The sequence below is a fragment of the Neopsephotus bourkii genome, unplaced genomic scaffold (assembly GCF_033783945.1).
Source record: "Neopsephotus bourkii isolate Nb327-2 ecotype Australia unplaced genomic scaffold, CSIRO-AGI_Nbou_v1 NB_1634, whole genome shotgun sequence".
NCBI lineage: Eukaryota > Metazoa > Chordata > Aves > Psittaciformes > Psittacidae > Neopsephotus > Neopsephotus bourkii.
In genome coordinates this window covers 3,543,778-3,567,256 of record NW_026902109.1, presented here as the reverse complement: position 1 = coordinate 3,567,256, position 23,479 = coordinate 3,543,778, and the positions used below count along the sequence as shown (strand labels likewise).

The following is a 23,479-nucleotide window of genomic DNA, read 5'->3' as shown; positions in this document are numbered from 1 at the left end:
GAGAAGGCTTGGAAATACCTACACCTAATAAACTCTCCTGACAGCCTGCACAAGCTAGTAGAGGTTCCTGTTTTGCAGATATTGGATATTACCTAATTCAATGAAATGCCCTGGTGGGATTCACTCCTACCACTCCCAGAAAGTGCCTGTATTTCCCCTTGGCTTGGGGACATGGCTAGCAACAAAGGTCCTCTCCCCGAGAGCAAGGGCCAGTTACCGTAGACAATGACGGCAGCTGTGGTGCTACGGCGTTTGGCTACAATGTTCTTGGCCATGCAGGTGTAATTAGCAGTGTCCAGAAGCCGAGCCTGTTTGATGATGAGGTTGTGATCAATAGTGATCAGGAAGTTGGTGTCCTGGGTGGGATCGATGACATCTTCATTCCTCAGCCACTCCACCTAGCAGTGCAAAGGAATGAATGGTTAACGATGGTGATTAAGCTGATCAAGAACTGAACACTCAGCCAGGAAAAGCTCATAATGAATTTTAGTGGAAATGCTCATCCCATGTGCTCACCACCACCAGGGTCTCCAAGAAAGCTATGACGTGACTGCTTAACTAGGCTGTTTGCGAAGGGCATGAGTCAATATCACTGAGCATGGGTGAAGGCATGAGCAAGGAGAAATATCAGGTAGGAGGGGCTGAATTCACGAACCCTGACAGAGAGCAAAACCCCTCAGACCAGCCTATGACCTGCCCCAAAGCCCTCCCCATTCTCATTACCTCAGCACCACAACCACTGATTGGCCAACCTTGCCTCTGACTGTATTGATTTCTCCCCAGAAGCTGGGCCAAACCCATCCTGACTCGGACACACTACTGCTGTTTTGGCCAAGGAGGGAACATTGTGGCTACCATGAATGCACAGCTGCTGGGGGCTGACAGAGCTGTGGGCAAGAAAAACACCACCACCATGCTAGGGAAAACCATCTGTACTGACTTTCCCAGCCCTTGGCTTTTGATTTTAACTGCTCCCCTTCAGACAAGTCATGGGATGCCTCCTCGTTAGGTCTTCCCTCGAACGGGTTAACAACACATCAAGAAGTCATGGGAGAGGTAGGTTGAGCAGGTGCTGAGGTTACATATGTTATTAGATGTCAGAATAACAGAGCCACTACCCAAAATAAACAATTTGCTGAATAATGAAAGCTGACGGACTCGGCACGAGGCCATCCATCATGGCAGCAAGCCATCTGCAAGGACATGCCCCGTCTCTCCTTAGTATGGGAGAGGACACCCCACTGGGCATTCCTTCAGGTTGCTGAGATGCTCACCTCTGCCTGCGGCACCCCCTCAGGCGGGCGGCACTGCAGCAGGACCTCGTGTTCCAGCGGGACCTCCTTGCCCAGCGGCTCCTGGTCAAAGTTCTTCCGTAGGTCTGGGAGGGAAGGGAAAACCCAGGTATTACCAGCCCATCTCAGAAAACGGGCAACCTGCAAAACCTTTGTGGGGAAACAGCACTGCCTTGCCCCAGGGGTCCACAAATAGGGAAATCCCTCAGGCATAGCACAGCTACAGCAAAACATGTCCTGGAAGAAAGAATCTGAAGAAGTAACTTTTCCAGGACAAATTCAGGACAGCACATGGTGCTCGAGGACGATGCCTTTCCTTCTTCATGTGTTTGCAGGTTCATATCCCCCTCTTGTCTTTTCCTTTTGGGCTAAATCTCAGATTAACCACTGTTTCTTCAACCCTCTCGTTTCTTCAGTAGCAGGAGCATCACTAGATGGTGCTGCAATCCTCTACTACAGCACCCAGCCCTCTACGGCTGCAGCTCCTGCTTGTGCAGGGCAGCGAAACCTTGGTTCACCTCATCTGCTTGGCTCTCAGAAACACCAAACCCTTGGCTGGGGCTGAACAAACCAGCTTCCTCCATAGCCATCCCTGTACCTCCTTAATATCCCTGTTAAGAGTAAGTCCTTCAGCAGCATAGCTGATACACCAGCCACCGCCGTTTTGAACAACATGTTGGATTATTAGCCCTCTAATAGCAAAATCTGTTTACGACTGGGGAAGCCTGACTGTTCTCCTATAGCTTTGCCATCTCATTTGCTAAGAGAGCAAACTCAGCTGGGTAACAGCCTGATTCACTCGCCCTTAATCAGGCTGACACCCACAAACAGCAGCTTAAAGAAGTGACATATGACAGCAGGCACTCTAGAGACACAGAATCGCTGATTCAGGCAAAGTGTGCAAGGTGCTAACTGTTGGTTTATTAACGATAATAAAGCACTGGGAAGAGCTGAGCATGCTGACGGGCAATGCGGTATTAACCCAGGTAATGCCACAGCCTCTTACTCAGGCAGACAGGGACAATGCCTTGAGCAAAGCTCAAGCTGGGATGGGGAGCTAAGACCAGGGCCATCCAGAAAGGTCACCTCCAACTGATCAAAAAGCACTTCTTTCAACACAGAGCCAACTTTTGGAGATGGCCAACCCCATTCAACTGCACCCACTGTGTCTTGGGGAAGCCAGGAATGAATGACCTGGCTGCCATTTCAGCTGCCAGAAGCAGCGCACACCTGGCTTGACACTATTGCTTTTTCAGCCTGGCATCCAGGGTCACACCTCAGGTTTTGCAAACAATTTCTAAATTGGTGGATTGTGCCCTCTGGAAACCTTTTAGGGCCCCAAAGTGGAAAAGAAGGTGGAAGAAGGACTCATTTAAATTAAATCGGTAGACTGTGAGCCGAAGCAGTGCAGGTAGGTAAATGCAGCTCTTGCAGAGGGACAGGGAGCACTGCTGGGAGCGTTGTGTTTGAGCAAGCACTATATGTACTGGGTACTTACATGCTATACGGACGTATGCCCTGCGGCTCTTTGTCGTGCCTGCGGAGCTCCAGGCCACACACTGGCACCAGTAATCTTCTAAGCCGAAGAGCTCTTCCACCTGCTGCCGGGAGACCTCGATCTGTACCTCCCGCACCAGCATCCCTAGAAGAGGACAGAGGGATGGCATCAACTTGGCAAGAGCACCCAGGAGGAGGTAAACTGAGGCAGAACCCAAGAGGGCTCAGAGGCTTACAGATGCAGAGAGCTGGAGGCATCTCAGAGGCATCTTGTTTTGGCACCTCTGTAAACCAGGGAGGCTGCTCCCTCCCTTTGACTTTGAGCTGAAGCCAGGGCAATGGCTGATGTGGAGGAGTCTTCTTTTCTTTTTTCCCCAGTATGGCTGGGCAGGACTTTTCACTATTTCAAGAGGTATCACCCTCCTCCATCAGCCCTCTCCCCCAGCACTGACATCTCCATCCCTGCCCAGACCCTTTCCCACCCACTGGGGTTTGAAGGATGCCTCCTCTGAGGCTTTGCTGCAGGGAACCGTCTTTTGTCAGCTACCATGTAAACACAAATAGAACAAGACAATTAAAAGATCTTAAGAAATAATCCAGTGATGGTGGTGTTTCATGCCTCCTGACTCCAAACAGTGGTACACACCTCCATCAACCCTCAAACACCTTTGTGAAGTCTGCCAGGACACTCTGCCCATGGCAAAGTTGCAAAGACAAAGGTGGCATCACCACATCCAGGACACAGTCCCCTGGACCACAGGATGCTGAGGCTTGTCCAAAGCATCGCCAAGGGAGGGAGGGACTCAGGACTTGCTTTTCCTTATTTTAAGCAATACCTGCCCTTTTATTTGCAGGTTCTATTTATAAAAAGGCCTCAATTTCACAGCAATAGACAGCAGCTTGCTCCCCAGCTGTAATGTTGTTAGCTCATTCCCAGTGCTGCGAGGAGCAATTACTACCTCTCTGCCACCTTCCTGCAGAAGAGCTGGCAAACGTGCACCAAGGAAATACAATTTGCCTTGCCACTAATAAGAAGACGGAAAGGGGAGGCATTTTGGGCCAAGCAGTTTTGGAAAACTTAGGACTTTTAGAAGGACCCAGGACAGAGATGGTGCAAAACCATCTTGTCTCTCTGGAAAGCACTGGTGGGATGGATTGAGCAGCCCTGAAAAGGTGGGGAGCATCCCATAAATGCCCTGCTATTTCTGTAACCCCCCAAAGCAAAGATTACCCAATACTGTAGACCGAGCTTATGGCTCACAGAGTTGACTATTTAGGGGGCTTACAGGCATCCAAACACAGCCACTCTTACTGACTGTCCCTTCTCACCCAGCTGAATTATCTGACTTGGCCTATTTTTGCTTTCTTCCACATGGATTGGATTAGATGCAGTCAGAGCATTACTAAGCCCAGCTCATTCAAGACACATCATCTTAAAAGTTGCCTTTTTTTTTTCTCTTTTTTTTTTCTTCTTAAGGTGCCTTTTTCCAAGCTTTTAACCAAGGACACTTAAAAAGCCATGAACACTGAACCGTGTTAACCCGTCACTTTGTGGCCAGCTCTCCCCCATGCCCTTTGTGGCAGCTTTCCCTACAAACAGCAGGCACTGCAAACAGAGATGTTTTTAGCACAGTAAGCCATTGTGATTCCGGCTCGTTTTTGCTTAGGGTAGCTGCTGGGCAGATATGCCCACGCTGGCAGAGTTTACTTGCACAGCATCACCTCTGCACTGTCAGTTTGTTCACTGATAGCGGTAATACCATCTTTGAAGCCTGGGTGAAGAAGGCGTGCAATGCTTCCTCCCCAGATTGATGGCACACCTTCTGCATCTGCAGACTGGGATCTGAGAGGGAGGCGTTGGCCCAAAGCAAATGAGTCCCTCACTAAAACAGGGTAAGCTCCCGCTGCACAGACTTTCTACTCCCTTACTGCTCTGGTTTCTCCAGCCTGTTTTACTCAAGAGTTGCGTGAAGCAGGTTATTCAGAAAGGGGCATTCATTCAAGGGGTGGAGCAAATGGTGGGGTCAAAAATACAGTGCTTTTCCACATCACTAAACCATGAAACTCCCTGCTAAAGGATGCTGGGATGATCCAGAGGAGAAATGAATCCTAACAGCATTTAGACAAATTAACAGAAGGGAATCCATCCAGGGCTGGACCACACTGCTAAGATATTGTCACCAGACCAGGGAGCTCCTTAATCACAGACATTAGAAAGCTGGGAGGTAACAGAGCAGGGTCCACCACTCCCTCCTTGTCCTGGTTCAGTGCTCTTCCTCTAAGCACCCACCATGGCCACACGCAGGGTGCGCGAACTTCTGGCTCAACCCACTGTGGCCACATGTTACAAATAAATTAATAACCCCTCAGTGAAGGCTGCCCAATCACTAATCTGCACTGGCTTTGCCCTAGAGCAGCGAGGGTTTCAAGCCTGGCCTCCGCAAGAACTGGGAGGTGGAGATGGACTCCAAAACAGTGCCTCCAGTGCTCCCAACAGCCTCCGTAGAAGCAAGGGGAAAGACTTCCCATGCATGTTTGACCATCCTTCAGACAGAAATCTTTTGGAGGAAAAGCACTCCAGGAACAGATGAAGCAACATTAGGAAGAAAGACTCAAAAAGCCGCAGAGAAAAGAAATGATCTTCCCTTTTCAGAGCAGGTTCAGAGATGCACCCAAGCAAAGACTGGCTCCCAGACAGCACTGGATGAAGAGCTGAGGAGGTGCCAGGGAAGGGCAGGACTGTGTTAAAAAATCAAAGGGACGAGAGGAGATTCTATAAAAATACTTGTGCTCCAGGCTGACAAAATCTCTCCTAAGCTCAGCCTGCCTTCTGTGGCCAACATCACAGCAGTTCAAAAGGCTATGTTGGTTTAAAGCCCTCTAGAGATGAGGGATGCTGCATGTTCAGTGATTTGCAGAGAAATGTGACTGTTTTCTTCCTCTTCCTGATCAGGCCACAGGTACCATAATTGGTGCAGACAAGACAAGAGCTGAGCTAAAGCATCCCAATTTTAGCAGATCTGCTTTAGTACATGATATATGTAATCCCACATCTTGTTCACATGCGGAGACATTTCAAAGCATGGGGCAGGAAGATCTGTGGAGCCCAATCTCCTGCAATAAGTAACCTCTTAGAATGCTTAAACCACATTCTCACCCCTCCAGTTTCAGACAGCCAGCAGCTGACTTGTCCTCTGAGGCAGGGAAGGACTCATCTGCCATTAAAAGGCATTTCAAATCCTACCTGAAAATGTTCTCATTACCCATTAAACGTCTAATCCCTTTGTGAACTTGAGTGAGCTGCCAGCCTTCGCTACCCCTTGTGGCAATGACTCCATGTTGATTAGGCATTTTGTAGCAAAGTGTTTCCTTTTTTTTTATCCATTTTAGACATGCTTCTTTCAGATTGCATTTAACAACCCCATGTCCTGCAAACAGATAAGGTTGCAAGCACACAGGCTGACTTCCCCAAGGTTCTATGAGGTATGGTGACCCATACCATCATCATGCCTTCATCAATGGCTGGGAAAGGAGCAGCTCCTCTGCTAAAGTTCACTGATGATATAGAAAGAGAGATAAGCTGTGCACAGACCAAGGAAGTGGGAAACATACAAAAGCAACCTCATGAGATTGAATCACCTGGGGAATGATAAACATGAAACACAGACCTACTGGTCTCCTTGAAGGAGAAACATCTACAGCAGGGATGTGCAAGACAGAAAAGGCAGAAGTGCCTGGAAAGAAGAGAGGGAAAGGGCAGACAGGGGGATGCTAGGGTGGGTTTGCTTACCGGTGGCTTCATCCAGGCTCTCCTTGGTGACATGGTCGTTCTGGTTGACCCACTCTCCATTGCACTTGAAGTAGATCTGGGTGGCGGGGTTGGCGCGGCAGACAAGCTCCACCGGCTTGTTCTTCACGATGTAGGCATCCTGCGGCTCCAGCAGAAAGTAAGGCAGGGTCTCCGCTGGGGGCGAGGGGAAGGAGTCGGGCAGCACATCGCTGTACTCCAGCCCTGTCAGGGGAGCGAGAGGGTCAGGAGGTGCCCTTAGTCCCACCCCAGCAGGGACTCAACTCCTGCCTATGTCACTTCTTCGCTCCCTCTCCTTCCCAGCTCTGCCCTGTGCGCAGTGGTGTCACCAACAGGCCTTGCTGAGGATGCTCAGAAAAGCAAAGGAGGGCTAGCTTTTTCTCTGCTAGCTAGATCTGCTGCTGCTGTAAAGTGCATCCTGGTTTTGCCTGAGTACCAGCCCCTCCATCCGTACCCCAAGACCAGGCTCACTCCAAAGCCTGGGTGATCTCGCTAAAGGACACCACAAGGTATAAAGGAAAACAAACCCAAGCCCAGGGAAGGTGACAAGGACACAAAGAGGCTCCAGAGGGGCTGGTGTCCCCCTTCCCAAGCCTCCCTCCCAAGGCCCTGGGGAACGCAAGGGCATGCTCCAAGTAAAATGCTGGCAGGGCTTGTGCTGGGAGTGCAGAGTACAACCCCAGCACAAATCTCACACATCCCGCTCTTTGGTGGAATTGTGTGTGGGATCTCAGCCCCCTGCCAACACTTGAATCTCAGCATCACACGACACAAGGGGCACCAGCAGCCCCCACCAGCACAGACCCCAAGGACCAGGTACCTGCCCATCACAGGTAAGAAACTGCTTCAGCCCAGCCACCTCCAGAGAAATGCAATCACCCAAAATGCAAGCGGGATTCATACAATCCCACCCCAAAAAACAGACGGTCACTGCCCTGGTCATCTCCATCTTCCTGCTTGTTTGCTTTCAAAAACGATCTAAATGCAAAAAATTACTAAAAAAAGAGGTCGGGTCTGCTCAGGTCAGGCCAAGGAAAGCCCTGAAAAGGGGCAAGCACCTCAGTGCTTACCCGAGGATGTAATTCCTGAGGATTGGGAGCCTCAAGGTGACTCTCACTCCCAGCACTGGCTTGGAAAGATGCTGTGACCAACACTGAGGATCATCTGCAGCATCCCGCATAGGAATGTTTCCTGTTTCCAAACAATTTGCCCATTAAGATCAAACCCAAGTATCACAGGACTGATAAAAAGCCACACACATTCACTGGGATGCTACTCCTTAACCTGTTGTTCCTGGGCATCTTGCTAGCAGTCAGGTCACATCATGAGGCTTTTCTTTACACCTAGTAGTGTTATGAGCTTTTCCTCCTCCTCTCTTCCCCGAGTGACAGCTGTGATCCTCAATTCCAGGCACTGCAGTGTGCAGGAAAACAGCAAATATCCCCAGCCCCGTGATAACATCTCCAGAGCTGGCAAGGAATAAAGGAGCCCACTCCCTTCGTCACCCTTGGCAAGAGCAGTGCTGCACGGTGAAAATCAGAATCCCAAGATGCAAGGAGAAGCAGCAAAAAATAATCAGATGCATCAAGAAAAGATGACCAAGCTGCCTCCCGAGCAAAAATCAGTGAGGGAAAAAGACACACGAGGTCAGTCGTTTAAAATCCATTTAGGAAAATTGACTTTCCATTTCCATTTAACACAGCACTAAGGGAGAGCGGTAGGACATTTGTCATAATCCATTAACCGCTCTTTTGGAAACAATGAATTAAACTCTGGGCTAATTTCTCTCTCTCTGGCTGTCTCTCCACCACCTCTCCACTGCCGGCCATTTTCTCCCCTCTCTCATTTGCAGACCTGTAATTTTCCCAGCACTCCACCGTGGGCAGGGGGATGGGGGCATGAGGAGGTGCCAGCCCCCACCCTGAACAGTCCCACACTTCTATGCCCACATCAAGCCACCGGTCCTGCTCCCCCCTTCTGCTAAGCAGCCTCTCACCTGTATCACTGCAGCAAACATCACTTACTCTTTCTTTTTTCATTTACTATTCAATTTTGCACCCACTGAGTTGTTTTGTTGGGTTTTGGTTTTTTGTTTTTTTTTTTTGATTGCTGTTTTTTTTTAAAACAGCTTCGATGCCACAAATCTAAATTCCCTGGCAAAGGGGGCTGGCAGGAGACAATCCAACTGGCATTGGAGGCAGCCAACAAAACTTCACTCATGCACTCATCTGAAAACCTCTCTGAAGTGATGCTCTTTGCATCCCTGCAGCGCACAGGCTGCAAAGTTGGACCTGAGCTCTGCTGGGGGAAAGGGCACAGGTAGCACATGCTGTAAAGCATCCTTAGAAAAACCTGCGATGCCTGCGGGGCTTGCTTGCCACCCATCCCCAGGGCAGGGTTGGCTCCTGGGCTCTGTTTTAAAACTGTAAAGGCTGGTGGGTTTATAAAGCAGGCTTGCTATAAGGAATGTAAACACTTGAAGCCCATTAATCTCTTGGCAGAGCAGTCACCCCCAACTCCCAGCCCTGCCCCGGGCCAGAACCAGCCTCCCCTAGGCACTGCTGAGGGCAGTGGCAGAGATGATAACCATTCCAATATATACTGTCTTTGGCTGTGATGTGGGCCTGAGGTTCCCCATTAAGTTTTATTTCTGTATCTACGCCAGTAGGTTTTTATTTCTTCTCTCTTCCTTCCTATTTTGTTGTTTTCTCCCCAAGCCAGGTGCAATACCCCAGGATGCAGGCAAGGAGACCCGGTGTCACCAAAAAATAACAGTTTTCAGAAGGACCTTCCCCTCTGGGGGTGACACCCTGAAGCGCATGTGTCTCCCCTGAGCCAAAACCGCAGGGCAAGGTGAGGTCTTCCTCCAGCAGCCAACACTAAAGACACATTTCTCCCACCCCACTGACACTTCGGTGATGCTAAACAAGACTTTAGGTCATCCAAGAAGATCTTGGAGCTGGGAGGAGATGAGTCACGGCCCGGTGAAAATCACAGTTTTGTGAATCACCCATCATCATCTGCAGCAGGATGGGTGATGTTCTGGGCTGTGGTGGGAGCAGCCTTGTTCTCCCAGCACAGTGGTGGTGTTTGGGGCTGAAATATCACCAGTGGTACTGCCAACCCTGGCAGTGATGGGTCCCATACAACCCTCTGCCTTGACAGGGTGTCTTCCCAAATCCATGATGGCAGTCTCATGCTCAACACTTTGGGTTTCTTCTCCAAAGGGGTACAGGGACTTTGGGGATGAGGGTGGTGGAATAGGATGATCTCCCTAGCCCTGGCCAGATCCAGCATCTGCTTTTGATGGCTATAAAAACCTGTTCAGATTAAGGTTTGAACCAAAAAAAAAACCCCAAACCTTTAAAGCTAGGAGCATCCTGTCTGCTGGGAAAATTTAAATCCTGCAAACTCACAACAGCTGAGAGATCTCTTATTTCTGGCCAAGAGAGATCTGAGGCCAAAAAAGCAGCTCTAACATGAGACAGGGAAATGGTGTTTTTTCTGTGGCAGGCTTATAACTAGGACCATGCCACAGAGCCCCAGCCTCACAGCTCCCCCAGGCTCCTGCTTGCTCATGAACAGGAGCAAAGCAAGTGGGAGGCTGATTTCTCAACCCAAAAAACAGCCTTACGTGGCTGAAAAAAAGCATTTGCAGCTGGGCAGGGTGTTCGGTTCCAGCACAATACAGTTGCTGGTATTTAAGCGCACTGGGGAAGAATTAAGGCAGAGAAACAACAGGGACTTCGGATGAAAAAAGGGAGGAGACCCATGCTGGGCATGTTTATCATAAGCCATCAACCCAGTCTTTTATCCGCCTTCCCAGTGCCTGGCCACCCGCTGCATGGGAAACGTCTCATTCTGCTAATGCTCAAGGGGAACCCCAAAGAAAGTCCACATACAGCCGGCAGGGAGCAAGCAGGCTGCTCACACAGTGTGGAGGAATGGCTGCTGCTCCCACTGCCCTGACTACCCAGCAGAAACCGCAGAATAAAGAACACAAAAGCACCTTCCCAGTGGTGCAACACCATCACCTCCATCTGGCCGCTTCTGCTTTGCCCAACACTGCTCTGATCCCACGGAGATGACACTTTCGGCCACTGACGGCAAGAGCAGCACATGCAAGAGAGACACTTTTGCATGCGGAGCCAGGGAAGGAGCCCTGCACAGCCAGGATTTCCAGTACTGTAATCAGACAAGCAATAAAGCTCCCAGCAATGACAAACTAATAAATATTTGAGAGTGCGCTACACTGACTGTAATCATTGTCTCCCCGGCAGACGTCTACAGGGGGTTCCCATCTGCCAGCCTTCCTCCTTCCCGCTGGAGGTGGCTGCCTGTTTCCCAGCTCCCTTTTGAGGGTTTTGGAAGTCCCAGGCTGTCACCATCCCACAGTCTCACACTGCTTGGGGCATGTGGCTGGGTGCTGAAGTGGAATGTGCTACAGGATGGGCTGGAGCACTGGCTTCAGCACTATATCTGTATCTGGGGGAGGAGAGACACAGAGGGGACAGCTCCAGGGCTCGAACCCATGGGACCAAACCCTGAAGCTCTGAGGATGACTGTAGTAGGAGCAGCGAGACAGAAAAGGGAGGAGGGGAATAGGCACGGACGACTTCTTTCCGCTCCAACCTCCTCTCCCCCATCCCTCATCGCACATTTTAATCTGATGGGGTTGATCTGGATTATCCACAGCATCTGTTCCCCGAAGAGTGACTTGCAGATGCTTGAAGCCAGCTTTTGCAACTCGATTGAAGATCAATGACCCCAACCAATACCACCAGCCTGCATGGGCAGCAGCACCAGAGCTGGGGTTGAGCATTGACACCCCCTCCCATCACCCCAAAAACACAGCACAAGGGATGGCAAGCCTAGAAAGCTGTTCCCCTTGCAGCAATGGCCAAGTAAACCTCTGCAGGAAAGCGTTAAAATCCTCTCCTGCAATTGTTATCCCTCCAAATATTTGGAAGATTACAGGAGCATTAACAGCAGCTGAAGCCCTGTGCCCATCACTCACGTCCACGCATCCCTCCCGCACCGGGCAGGCAGGAATTTGATGTAAGGATTAAGCCAGGATGCAGGGTTTCTCCGGCACTAAATTTCAGTGGTGGTGGATGCTTAACCCCTTCTGCCTCCATCTCCCCCCATTCATGCCTGTCTCAGGGTGAGCGCTATTTCATGCAAAGGCCTGAGAGGCAACAGCTAAACCCATTCCTGCCTGCGGGGTGGGTAGAAATCCTCCTGTAGAAATTAAAAACAAATAGAAATGACAGCTTATCTCCAGCACTGGAGGAGGAGAGCTGCCTGCCTTCCCAATCCCCCAGCAGGCATGGGGACAGCTCAGGCTCCAGAGACTGAGCTGGCGGGGATCCTTCAGCCACCAGCTTGGCTCAAGGAGGTGTCTGAAAGGCTGAAAGTCCCCCCTCCTATTGCCTCCAGGGAATATGTATGAACAGATTCATTTAGGGATTAGCGTTGTTGCCATTTAAGATCAAGCAAATTGCCATGCCAGAGCAGTGGCATGGCTCACTCCCATGCCAGAATATATGCCATACAGAGGAAATCCCTGCTGCAACCCTCAGAGGGATGCAAAGGCATCCCCGCTGAGCAGGCATCATCACACGCGATGTAATCTTCATCTCACCACATTTCAGTCAGTCTTGAGGCTCAGGGGAAGCTGGCATCACCAGTCCAGGCCTGCCCCCCTCCCAAGGGCCTCCCATCACAGAGTGCCCTCCTCAGACAATTTCAGGCCCAGCAGTAGACCATAGTTCAGCTTTTCCTCCTAGAAGCACCCTGAGCACCTTCTCTCCTCAAAATACCATCCTCTCTTCCCCAAGCATCCCTTTCTCCTCCCTGCTCCACTTCCCATCACACAAACTCAGCCTCCTGAGCACCAGCATGGTCCCCCAACATGAAACTGCATTGCTGAAGAGATGCCAGCAGCTCATGGTATCTTCAAAGGCAAAGTCCCCATGAGGCCAAGAAATGCCAAGCAAAGCCACAGCCCACTGTGCCTCCTCTGGGGATGCGTCGCATGGGAGGCAAAGTAGGCAAAAAAGAGGATGACCCAAAATAAAGGGTGTCACTGAGGATGGGTTTGGAAGATTTGAAGACACTTGTACTGACTGAAGCTTCCTCCCCAGCTCTCTCCCTGCTACCTCCTTACACAGAACCCCCAAAATCTCATGCCTTATAAACCCTCTGAATTGTTTAAAGCAGGCTCAGAAATATGCTGGGAGGAACTAAAAGTGAGATGCAGGGGATGTACCAGCCCCTCGGCACTGCTGTCCCAAGGGCTACGGGTTGCTGATGTAACCCCTGGCCTCATTAACTCAGCTTGGCGCTCATTAACCTCTCCCTCTGCAGAAGGATCCAGAGGACAGGATGGGATAGACACAAACTGCCTGCAGAGGCCAAAGAACTGAGCATGGAGCCTTCATAGATATGGAGGAGGAATACTGGTACCTGGCATCTCACCTCCAGCCTGGAGCAAAGCCACGGGACATCCAGCTATTGACGTGCTCATGGTCTGCCCATCCCTGTGGCATCTGACACCTCCCACAAGCACATGCATTGGCAACTCAGCAAAGGCTGGACCACAAAACCACAGCATTCAACATGCTGATATGTTCAACCCTCACTAACAGCAGTGTTCTGGGGTCCACAGAAGGTGTTGCTCCACCTCAGAGTTGTATATTTATAGGGTCTTCCTCTCTGCCCCTCCACCCCGGAGAAGTAGAGCCAGACAGGACAGCCCCTGCAAGCCTGGCTGCATGGGCTGCGGTTAGGGAGCAAACACACACCCCCCCCCCACTCCCTCCATGTGGAGCAGCAGGACTCACTGCAACATGGACAGACCGACATGCTGCTTCCACAGCACTGCAGACTGCAAACCCACTTGTCCCCCTCTACGCAACACAACAGAGCCTTTCCATTCTCACCAATCTTTTATTAGTAACTATATTTGGGAAGAACCCCTTAACCTTTTCCCCATAGCATCTCTGTCTGACCAAACAGCTCATTTTCCGCTATCAACTGCCCTCTTCCAGGAGTTTTACAGTCCCTATGCACACCCTTCCTGCAAAACCTGCCATCAAACCCTAGAGTAAATCCAGCCCCATGCAAGCCCTGTCCCTCCACCCCTATCACCTCCAGCTCCTCTCGGAGCCCACCCAGCCCGGGACAGCCGGACACCAGGACAGACCGACATGTCACAGTGGCATCCCAGATGGGTTAGCAGTTCCCTCCCGCCCGGCGGCAGGCAAACGTTATAATTAGAGAGCATTCCTCCCCAGCATGGGTAATGAGGGGGTGCACCCAGCCAGCCCTAATTACACCCTTGGAAAAAAAATAAGCAGATTCCTCTCCCAGCCAAATGAAAAGCCTGCAGCCGGCCTCCCTCGCTGTGCACCTTCATTAAGCTAGGACTGATCGGGAAGCGGGGCAGGGGGAACACAGGACAAAAACCAGAAAGCAGTCTGTGCTGAGAAACGGGTGGGAAGAAGGAGCCAGGCAGCACCAAGGATGTTTTTGCATGCAATGGCCTTATCGGTCAATAACCTGACTGAAAATCACATCACCTGACTGAAAATCAATCAATACATGGATAGATAGAATCATCATCTCTTTAGCTAAACCCCCAGGTTAGGCTTTTGCAAAGCAGCCTGAGAGGAAAACCAAAAGCAAGGGAAAACCCTTGCATGGGGTGCCCCACCACAGTGTCCCTGTGCAACCCAATGACACTGCAAGCCACAGCTAAAAGTCCAGCCCAAATCACAACCATCCCAATCGCCCAAGAGGAAACACCCAGTCTCTGGCTGCAACTTCCCTTTCTGGGAGTTCAGAGGAGAGAAATTTATCTCGTTGACTATGCATTATGCTGGAGTATTTATGGAGCCACTACTCTTTTGTTTATCTTTATGATTATGATAATCAAAGGCGAAGCCTCCTGAGAAGTGTAAACAGCTGAGATCCCTTATGGTACAAACCCTCTTCATTTTTCATTATATGGATTTATAACAGGGCACAGGCAGATTGGAGTAAATTGTTCCTCATTTCTAGTTTCAACAGGGCAGAGCTGCACGCCTCACACATCCCCGTAAATACCTACAGAAAGGAGAATGAATTCAGGAAGGGAAGAAAAAAGAAAGAAAGAAAAAAGGAGGAGGAACTATGTAGCAAATCCCCGTTACACTCTATTGTGCTTACTTCTTTTGTGCTATTTTATACATTTCCTTCAGGGAAGCAGTTATGTTTGAAAAATATCTCCACATTTCATCTAAAGCTGGTTCTTGTTATGGGCACAGTCACTTTTCTTTGTGCTATTTTAATTCCATTGTCACGGTATTGTTGTATAGTTTGTTCTGTTTACTGAGCTACAGCATTATTTTTAATGGATATAATAATTATGTGAACTTATATTTATTTGCTTTGGCTTATAAAAGAAAAAAGCCAGCAGCGGATAATGCGGTAATACGCTGTTTATTCACATGTATGGCGTGTAGTGAGTTTCTGTTTTGAAAAGAATAACAATTTCAACAAGAAAAGAGACAAGGGAAAAGAAAACAAGGAACAAACAGGGACTTGTTGCCCCAGTTAACGCCAGAAAGTCCGAGGAATTATTAATTATCATTCAAACTGCGGTAAATCAAGTGCAAGATGCAACCTCTCCCTCGGGGGGAGGGGGAGGGAAGGGTCTCCCGTTCAAATGAGCAATGCAGTTTTAAAATGCTAACTCCGTGAGAAAGAAAGTTGCCGGTTTCGCAGACAGAAAGCCATTTCCCCTTCGCCCAAATTACATACATATTTAAAAATGTAAATTCTCCAGCATTCCCCTTGAGAGTGCAATTTCCAAGCGGCTGTTTTGCAATGTTGGTTGTTCTTTTACTTCCCTCAACATGCAAATCTGGAGGCGACTGCCTTGGCTTCAGGCGTGAAAAGCAACTCAAAACTGGCAGCAAGCAGGGCTGCGAACCACTCAGTGCTCCTTGGGATGAGAAGGATGCTCTGCTGCCCACCAGGCATGCCACCTCCAAGCATCCCTCCCTGGACACACACACCACACAAGGGCCATGAGCCGGAGGGGAGCAGGTTTCACCTCTTAGCATCCAGGTGCCAAACACTGAGAAAGGGGGACAACCTGACCATACCCTCTAAAAGTGGCTCATAAGGTATGATGGTCCTGAGTGGTAAGATCCAGAGAAGGAGGACTGTGCATGTTCCACCCTAACAAAGCTGATGCAAAGTAGCGAAGGATGGTATAAGCCCAACAAGGTAAAGCAAAAAGCTCATGCACCTGGCTGCAGAGAGGGGACATGCAAGTGCAAAAGGAGAAAGTATTTTCCCTTGCCATCATTTTGGTGTTTTTCTCACCCAGTCTCTCCTCCCAGGCAGCTCCTGCAAACCCTGGGAAGCCGAAGCTGGCTGTAAGGATGCTCCTCACCTCCTCCAGCCAGCCTCTCTGCAGGCCCTTCGCCAGATGCTGCCCTACTTTCCCCAAAGCTTTTCCTACTCTTCTGCAGCTTGACCTATAGCAGGGCTGGGAGCATCACCCACTACCCATGCCAGGGTTGCCACCAAGAGGCCCCCCAGCTTGTGTCATCTCCCACCCCATGGGCATTCAAATTCAATGCAGGAAGGTGCTTGGTGCAATGCTGCACTGATTTTAAATCATTTTAATCATTGCATCATTTTTTAATCATTAAAAAAAAACAACAAAAGGTCCATTTGATGCCCCAAATTTCCCATTAATTCAGTGGGGGGAGGAACATCACAAAAGCAGCTGATTAAGGTCCTTTTATTAAAGTCTTTAAAGTTGCCCTTAATCTTTCAGATTTGTTAGTACGATAAGAAAAAAAGCCCAAAAAACAACAACCAATCACCACAAATGGAGGCTCGAAATATTTTGATTTTCATTGTCCTTTCTCTGCCCTTTACTTCCCTTCTCATTTTACTGTGAGAATAATGGACAAACAGAAGGAAAAAAGGGGGGGAGGGCAAGAGCAGGGATAGAAAAAGATTTAAGAAAAAAAATAATCCCTGCTGATGTTGAATATTAAGACTTTTCTCTCCCCCCTCTTTCAGCAATATCCCTTTTAAAGAATAAAAACCCCCAAACAATCACCAAGACTGGTGTAAAGGACGACGCTTCCCCACCCCCTTGCCTCCGTTATACTTTAATCCCCACAGCCAAGTGCAGGTAGGTGAGCGGGTACCGGAGACGTGAGCTTGGCTTTCCCATTGTAGCACTGAGAGCAGTCTCTGCTGGTTGCAAAAGGATTTTAGCAACCACTGTAATTAATTTTATTCCTTTCCCTCTAAACCCCAAAGCCAGCTGGGCTCCTAGCACTTCACACCTGCTTTTACAGGACATTAAGACTGGGAGGGTCTGGGGAAGGGGGTTATGGTGGGTGCCTATTTTCAGTGCCTACCTTCACCTGGCACTGCTGGGCAATGCTGCCTCCCCACCTGCACCGGGGGGAGAAACACCCCATGCTCCAGTGGAAGGAAACCCCTACAAAAACAAAGCCTTTTTCCTCACGTTCCCATTCCCATCAACAGTGAGGTGAGAAGCCTTCAGGAGCTTCCTAGTGTTGTTTGGCACCCTCCTCCCCTCCTGTGGTCCCTGGCATTTAAATACCATGGGACCCCAAGCCGCCACAGCCAGTTTCTTCCTTTCTCACCACTGGGAATTTCCACCTTTTCTTCTCTGGACATAACCCATGTTCCCACAGAGCTGAGTTTCTTTTTCCTCCCATTGTCCTCCAGCACGCTCTGCCCCCTGGACCAAATCCCATCTCCCAGGTAGACCAGCCTTTCAACAAGCATCCTCTCCTCAGCACAGGTGCCAGAGATGCCAGAGCTGGAAATGCCTCAGCTTTGGAGGGTCTGTGCCATCCCATACGGCAGCATCCCCACTGATGCTGCAATCTGTATGGACCTACATGCAGTGATACACCGACACACAAATTGCACTCCCTCCCATGCCTTCCCCTCCTTCCTTTCTCACTTGTTGCTACAGGACTGCTAGGTATCAACAAAAATTGCCCTAAAAAAATAGGATGCTTGCTAACAAGGCACGACAGTACCAAATTAAGTCTGGGACACCGAATCTCAATGCTGGATGCTGAATTAGGGTGACAAATGCACTGAGCATCTCCTACCTCAAAATTGGAGCATAGCTAGAACGGATGTAGGACACCCAAGGCGTAGCTTTAGTCAGTCTAACAGTGACTCTTGCAGGGCTCAGGCACCTCCAAGGGATGTGCAGCAGGAGGGACCAGAAATGATGCAGAAAGTTCTTAAGGGAGCAGGGGCAAAGGATCATGCACACTGAGCATCAAGCACACAGCACATGGGAAAAAGAGAAAAAGAGCACAGTGCCCCCCAGTCCTGTCCTTTTCTCCTCTCTGTCCCCCAGCAGCTGCATTTCCATAAGTGATTTGCACTAATTGCTTTAAATACCACCATGCTGTGGGTAATCAGAGTCATTAAGTGACCTCTGCTCCAGGAGGGCAGGCAGGGCTGGTGCAGAGCCCTGCACTCAGGGCCATGGGCCAGTATTCCCCTGAGCAGGGCATGCTCCCACATCCCCAGCGGCCCACAGTGCTGGAGTTCAGCTCCAATTTGCTCTTCCCTGGAGCACAATCGGTAAATGGCCTCCCTCCTGCCCTGGAGTGGGGGAGTTTACATGCTGCCCAGCGCCTGTGCAGCAGCAGGGACGGATCGTGATGGTGCCTGCCTGCCCCTGCCCTGGCTGGACTAGCTGCCTGCAAGCTGCCAGCAGTGCCATGGTACTGTGAGTTGGCCACCATGGCTGCCAGCAAGCCCAGGGCTGGTGGTGATCAGGTTGGGTTCAAACCCCCCAAATCCCCCCAAATTGGTATTTCTGAATGTAGAAAATAGGTATTGCTCCATCTCTGTCCTGACGTAGTATGACAGGAGGGAAGGTGACAGCTGTTATCCCCCAGGGGACACCAGTCTTTAAGGCTAAGCACCAGTCACCTACAAGCCCTGCTTCCCCAGCATCCCCAAGGATGGCTTTAGCCTGCAGCCAAGGGGCTTAGCCTCAGAATGACTCCGCAGCCCTGTCCACCACCATGTGACACATTCAATCCTGGCCAGGCAGCCTCATCTACAGGTGAGACTTAAACTGGGGCTTACAACACATGCACTCATCAAGGAGGTGGCAGACAGGGTTGAGGATCCTCCAGCACCTTCCCACATGTCTCTTCCTGCTCTTAGATAGACAAGTTTTCCTGGAAGTACGCCGAGCTCCTCCAGTTTATCTGATTGGTGCCTACTGGAGCCCTCAGCCGGGATTCCTCAGTGCCAGCAAGTAGCAGTCATAAAATGCAGACCCATGCAGCAAATATAGCTGTGCTGGTTGAATTTAAAGCCAGGGTTTAGTCTCAAACCTAGTGCTAAGTATAAGCCAGAACCTGCCAAGCACATTCCTGCTTGCAGCTGAGATCAGAGGGGGATATTTAGGTCTGCTTTCTATAGCACAGGTATTGCACTGGGCAGTGCCAGGCTCTTGCAAGCACAGCTCAAGCTGGAAAAGAAAGAAAAAAAGAGGAAGTAAAAGAAGCAAAAGCAACTCACACCCAAGCAACCCTCTCTCCAGAAGGCAGGGTTGCATTAGCCACCTGCAAGCGTGCAGGAGCATGCCAGGCTCCACTGCAGCCTGGCCCCGCATGTGTGCAGGCAGTGGGCTCCCTGCCACACGCTTGAAATAAAGGCTGGGAGGTGTAAAGAAACGGCTGTGCTTCCAGGAAAACGCACTGCAGCACAGCTTCTGCCTGTCCGCGGGGACCCATTACACTAACAGTGTGTCCATTCAGCCTGATATATAAATTACTAATGTAAATTAATGGATAATTGAGGCCCTTTAGTCCTAAATATTTAAATTATTTAACAGGCAATTAAGAGAGAAGGAGAAAGAAAAGAGGAAAAGGGGCCTTAACCCCAATGGGCAGGAAAAAAAATTAAGCAAGAGGAGACCAGAAAGAGCTGAACATACACATTTTAAAGGGATGCTACCAGCCTTGTTTTCCCATGCTTGTTTGAGCCCAGCAGGTATCATAGTGGATGCCCGAGACCCAGGAGGACAGGTAGGAGAGCATCCACTGAAAAAGCCCGCTAAGCAGCAGGACTAGTTCTGCTCCGGGTTCTTTCCAGGAGAGGAAAACTCTATGGCTGCCTTTGTACCAGCTATTGGTTATGGCAACTGCCAGGACTTCCGGACATGCCAGAACATACAACACTTTTAGGCAAATTTTTTTCCCTCCTCCCTACCCCTAAGCCAACAGTATTCCCTTATGTAATATCACTCCTGACACTTTCTTCTTTTCTTTTCTTTTCTTTTTTAACCCCTGCCTCACCTGATCAAGTATAAACACCTTAACCCAAGTGTTTTAATCCTCTTTTCTTTAAAAGTGGGCTACATGGCTATTTCACTCTCTCTGCATTCCCTGCCCCCCTCTCCCCCCATCCCTCTCCAAACAAACAATAAGGCATCCCACTGCCTCAGTAAGGCAAAGTTCTGGCACAAGGATAATCCATCAGGATGCTGGATACCGTCAGTGCAATGAGTTTCCCATCCTCAGATGCGTACAGAAGAACCCTCCTAACAGTACAGCACATGGCAAGGAGAAGGTTAGATGGAGAAACACAGTGTTTCCTCCTCCTGCCTCCATCCCTAACTGGCCGAGGATCTTCCCACTGCTTCCCTGAGCGATGGAGGAGGTGATAAGGAAAAATGCCCGGTGCTGTGGCCCGTTGAGAAAAGACGTCATGTGGGAAAAAACATTTTTAACAAAAGCAGCGTGTGAGTTTGTGCGTGCTCGGGACAACACCGAGGGCAGGGAGAGGGATCAAGACAATAGTGAATAGACCTCAGATTATATCCTGAACTCACAGCCTCATGGGAACAGGGTTATAAAACCCCTTTTTATATTTTGTTTGTAGTCCAAAACAAACAAGTACATAAAAAGCTAAACACAGAGGAGCCAGACAGGAAGTGAGTAACATCTGGGAAACATCTGGCCCCGGCTGTTCTGCAAGCCCAGCCCCCAGCACAGCTCCGGGTACCTGCTCCTGCAGCTCCAAAGTGGAGGTACCCCAAATCCCTTCCCCTTCCCAAAAGGGCACTTCTTGAGGAAAAACTGTGCCCATCACTCAACTCATCTCACCTGCTGAGCAATGCAGTTCCTGAGCTTTCCGTCCCTCTCTGTGCTGGTTGAAATAAGTGAACCCCTCTGCTATTCCCACACGGGTGCCCAGCAGCGCATGGGTATCTCAGGCCACTGCAGCAGTATGCACAGGCAGCACCTCTGGCAAGAGGAAAGCCTCTGGACAACATCACCACTGAGCAGGACATGATGGTGCAGGACACTCCATGCACCACAGGATGCCTCTGTGCAGGGCTCTAAGCATTACAAGACACCCCTCGGCAGGGCTCTGACATTAAAGGATGGTCTGAGCATTGCAAAACACCCTGGTACAGGGCCCTGAGCACTGCACGACAGAGACATGCTGATCAACTGGCACAGGGCACATTTGCCCAGCACTGTGAATTGCCCCACATCCTTCTCCTCAGGAGAGAGGAGGTCCTGCCCACCAGACACAGGGACCGGAGGTATTTTCTGTTTTCTCTCTCTCTTCTCCTGCTCTTACTCCTCCAAAAGCCCTGCAGAAAGAGCCACCTGGCACACTATCCCATGCGCAGACCTGGGAAGCCTGGGGAGGTTGCAGGGCCTGATGCCTGGGCAGGCTCCATCCTGGCTGTGCAGGAGGAAAGCTGGCTCGACAAGCTCACAGCCGAGTCCCTCTGCACAGGGGAATTCCCCCATGGCTGCCAGCCCAAGCTGCCATTCCATGTCTTCCCTCTCCATCCACCCACACAAAACAGGGTGCTGCAGGGGTGAGAAAAGAGTGGGGCACAGGGATGCAAGCAACCCCACAGAGCTATTGAGCTATTAGATAGAAGGGGGAGTTGCAATGAAAGAGCAGCGATGCTCAGGACTGGTCTGGATCACAGAAGGAGTCACTTCTGTGATCTTGGCGCACCCCCAGCTGCATGCACAGCTGGGAAATACAGCAACCACAGAGCAACTCTGCTGCATCCCCCACTGTTACACCAACTGTGTCAGGGCATGGGGCAAAGCACCAAAATCCTGATGTATCAGCTTCACTCAGCTGCTTGAAGAAAACCAGCTGCTCCTTGCAGGGGATGGAATCCCCCAGCTCGCCAGATAAAACCAAAGCAAACCTCAGTTTCCCCAAAACAGCTCCTCTGCATTTCCTACGCAAGCAGAGATGTACATTCCATTTGCTCTGGCAGAACCCAGGATTAGCACCTCGTGCTTTCCGCCAGGAAGGATTAAAGCTGGACAAGCACTGGACCACACAGGCAAGGAAACAGCAGCTGGATGCGCTGCATCGGCTGTCCACTGCTCATTTCTCATCATGTACATGTGGGCAGTGTTGGGCCAACAGTGTGGGACTGTTGAGGGCCAAGAGCCATAATACTCATGGGGCTGGAAGAACAAGGACATTTCTTTTGGGGTGTTTTGTACTGCCTGAATTTGGAGCATCTCCCCTTGGAGAGCCAAGATGAGACGCAGCAGACTTGAAGAGTGAAGGGAGACATTAGGGATGAGAATGGGGATGTCACAGAGATCAGCAGGGAGGAGGAAAGCATAAAATACCAGAGAAGGAAGGATGGTGGTTTGGGAAAACAAGAAAAGAACCAAGGCACTTTAAAGAAAAACTATCCATCAGGCTTGCAAGGTTAAAAAAAGCAAAAACACTGGGACCCTGGGGGATATAGAAACCTAGCTAAAGAAGCGTCACCCAAAACACGCCACTAGAGAAAAGCATCCAGTGTGTCAGGGACAGAGAAATAGGATGCTGCATACCTAATCCCATGTCATTGCATGCCCTGCAAAGGGCACAACTCCCAGATCCCAACCACCACACACCCCAAGGCAGTGTAGCAGCAAGGGTGCTGCAAAAGCCCAGTCCTATTTTGCGCCTTGATTTCTGGTCATCTTTGCACCAGCTGATGCTCACCTGTAGCCTTTTCTTGTGCTATTATCATCATCTTTAAAAATAGCTAAATTAAAAGGCTACAGCAGCAAGCAGCTGTCCAGATGAGCTGAACACCATTGCAAGAGGTGGTGAGAACACCAGACAAGTCCCCAGTGTGCAACATCACAGCTAAATTCGGCACAGCTAGCAAGCAGACCAGCTCCTGAAGACATCCAAAACACATGTGGGCCTTTGGGGTAAGGAGGGTGATGCACAGGAACCCACCGGAGCCAGGCAGCCTGTTCCCACCATCCTTCCCACGTGCCATTTCCCTGCTTTTTCTTTAAAATTCCCAGCCTCAATAGGCTTTGGGGAGGAAATTAATGAAAAGCAAAGCTGATTACAAAGAACAATATAATGACTCAATCTGTTTCTTTTACCTCAATTGTATAAAGCTTTTACATTTATAAAGGTTTCTCTCAATACACAATGAAATGGCCTCCAAGGGAAGCGGTAATGGCCCTGGAGACTTCTGAGCAAGACTGGACAAAACACCACTAAAACAATCCCTAAGGAAGAGCCAGATGATCTAAAACTTTTATTTCTTGCCCTTTTCTTTCTCCTCCTGTTTCAGGCACCTTTTTTTTTAGCTGCTGCTAATTAGATGTTAATGTGTGAGCAGTTGCATTTTCAGCACATGGTGTAACCAGGAGAATAAATACCAGGGCCCTCAATGACAAACAGATCACAGGGATGGGCGTCCTTATTCTCAGCGTGGAAAATATCTCTCTGGAAGAAAAATAGGCCATAAAATATTGATACTCTTTCAACACCAAGATGTATTGCT

General features: G+C 49.8%; 1 protein-coding gene across 4 annotated transcripts in view; it reads right to left on the bottom strand.

The window, feature by feature from the left end:
* The window catches only part of UNC5B (unc-5 netrin receptor B), a 58,401-nt gene that overhangs the window by 10,241 nt on the left and 24,681 nt on the right, over window positions 1–23,479 (bottom strand). For 3 of the 4 annotated variants that reach the window (XM_061373909.1, XM_061373906.1, XM_061373908.1), the window contains exons 2-5: window positions 6,580–6,801; window positions 2,791–2,934; window positions 1,275–1,378; window positions 218–398 (exon numbers count right to left, since the gene is read on the bottom strand). In XM_061373909.1, the coding sequence (XP_061229893.1) occupies window positions 218–398; window positions 1,275–1,378; window positions 2,791–2,934; window positions 6,580–6,801 (651 nt within the window). The remainder of the gene's footprint in view (window positions 1–217; window positions 399–1,274; window positions 1,379–2,790; window positions 2,935–6,579; window positions 6,802–23,479) is intronic. The other variant, XM_061373907.1, reaches the window with a different exon arrangement.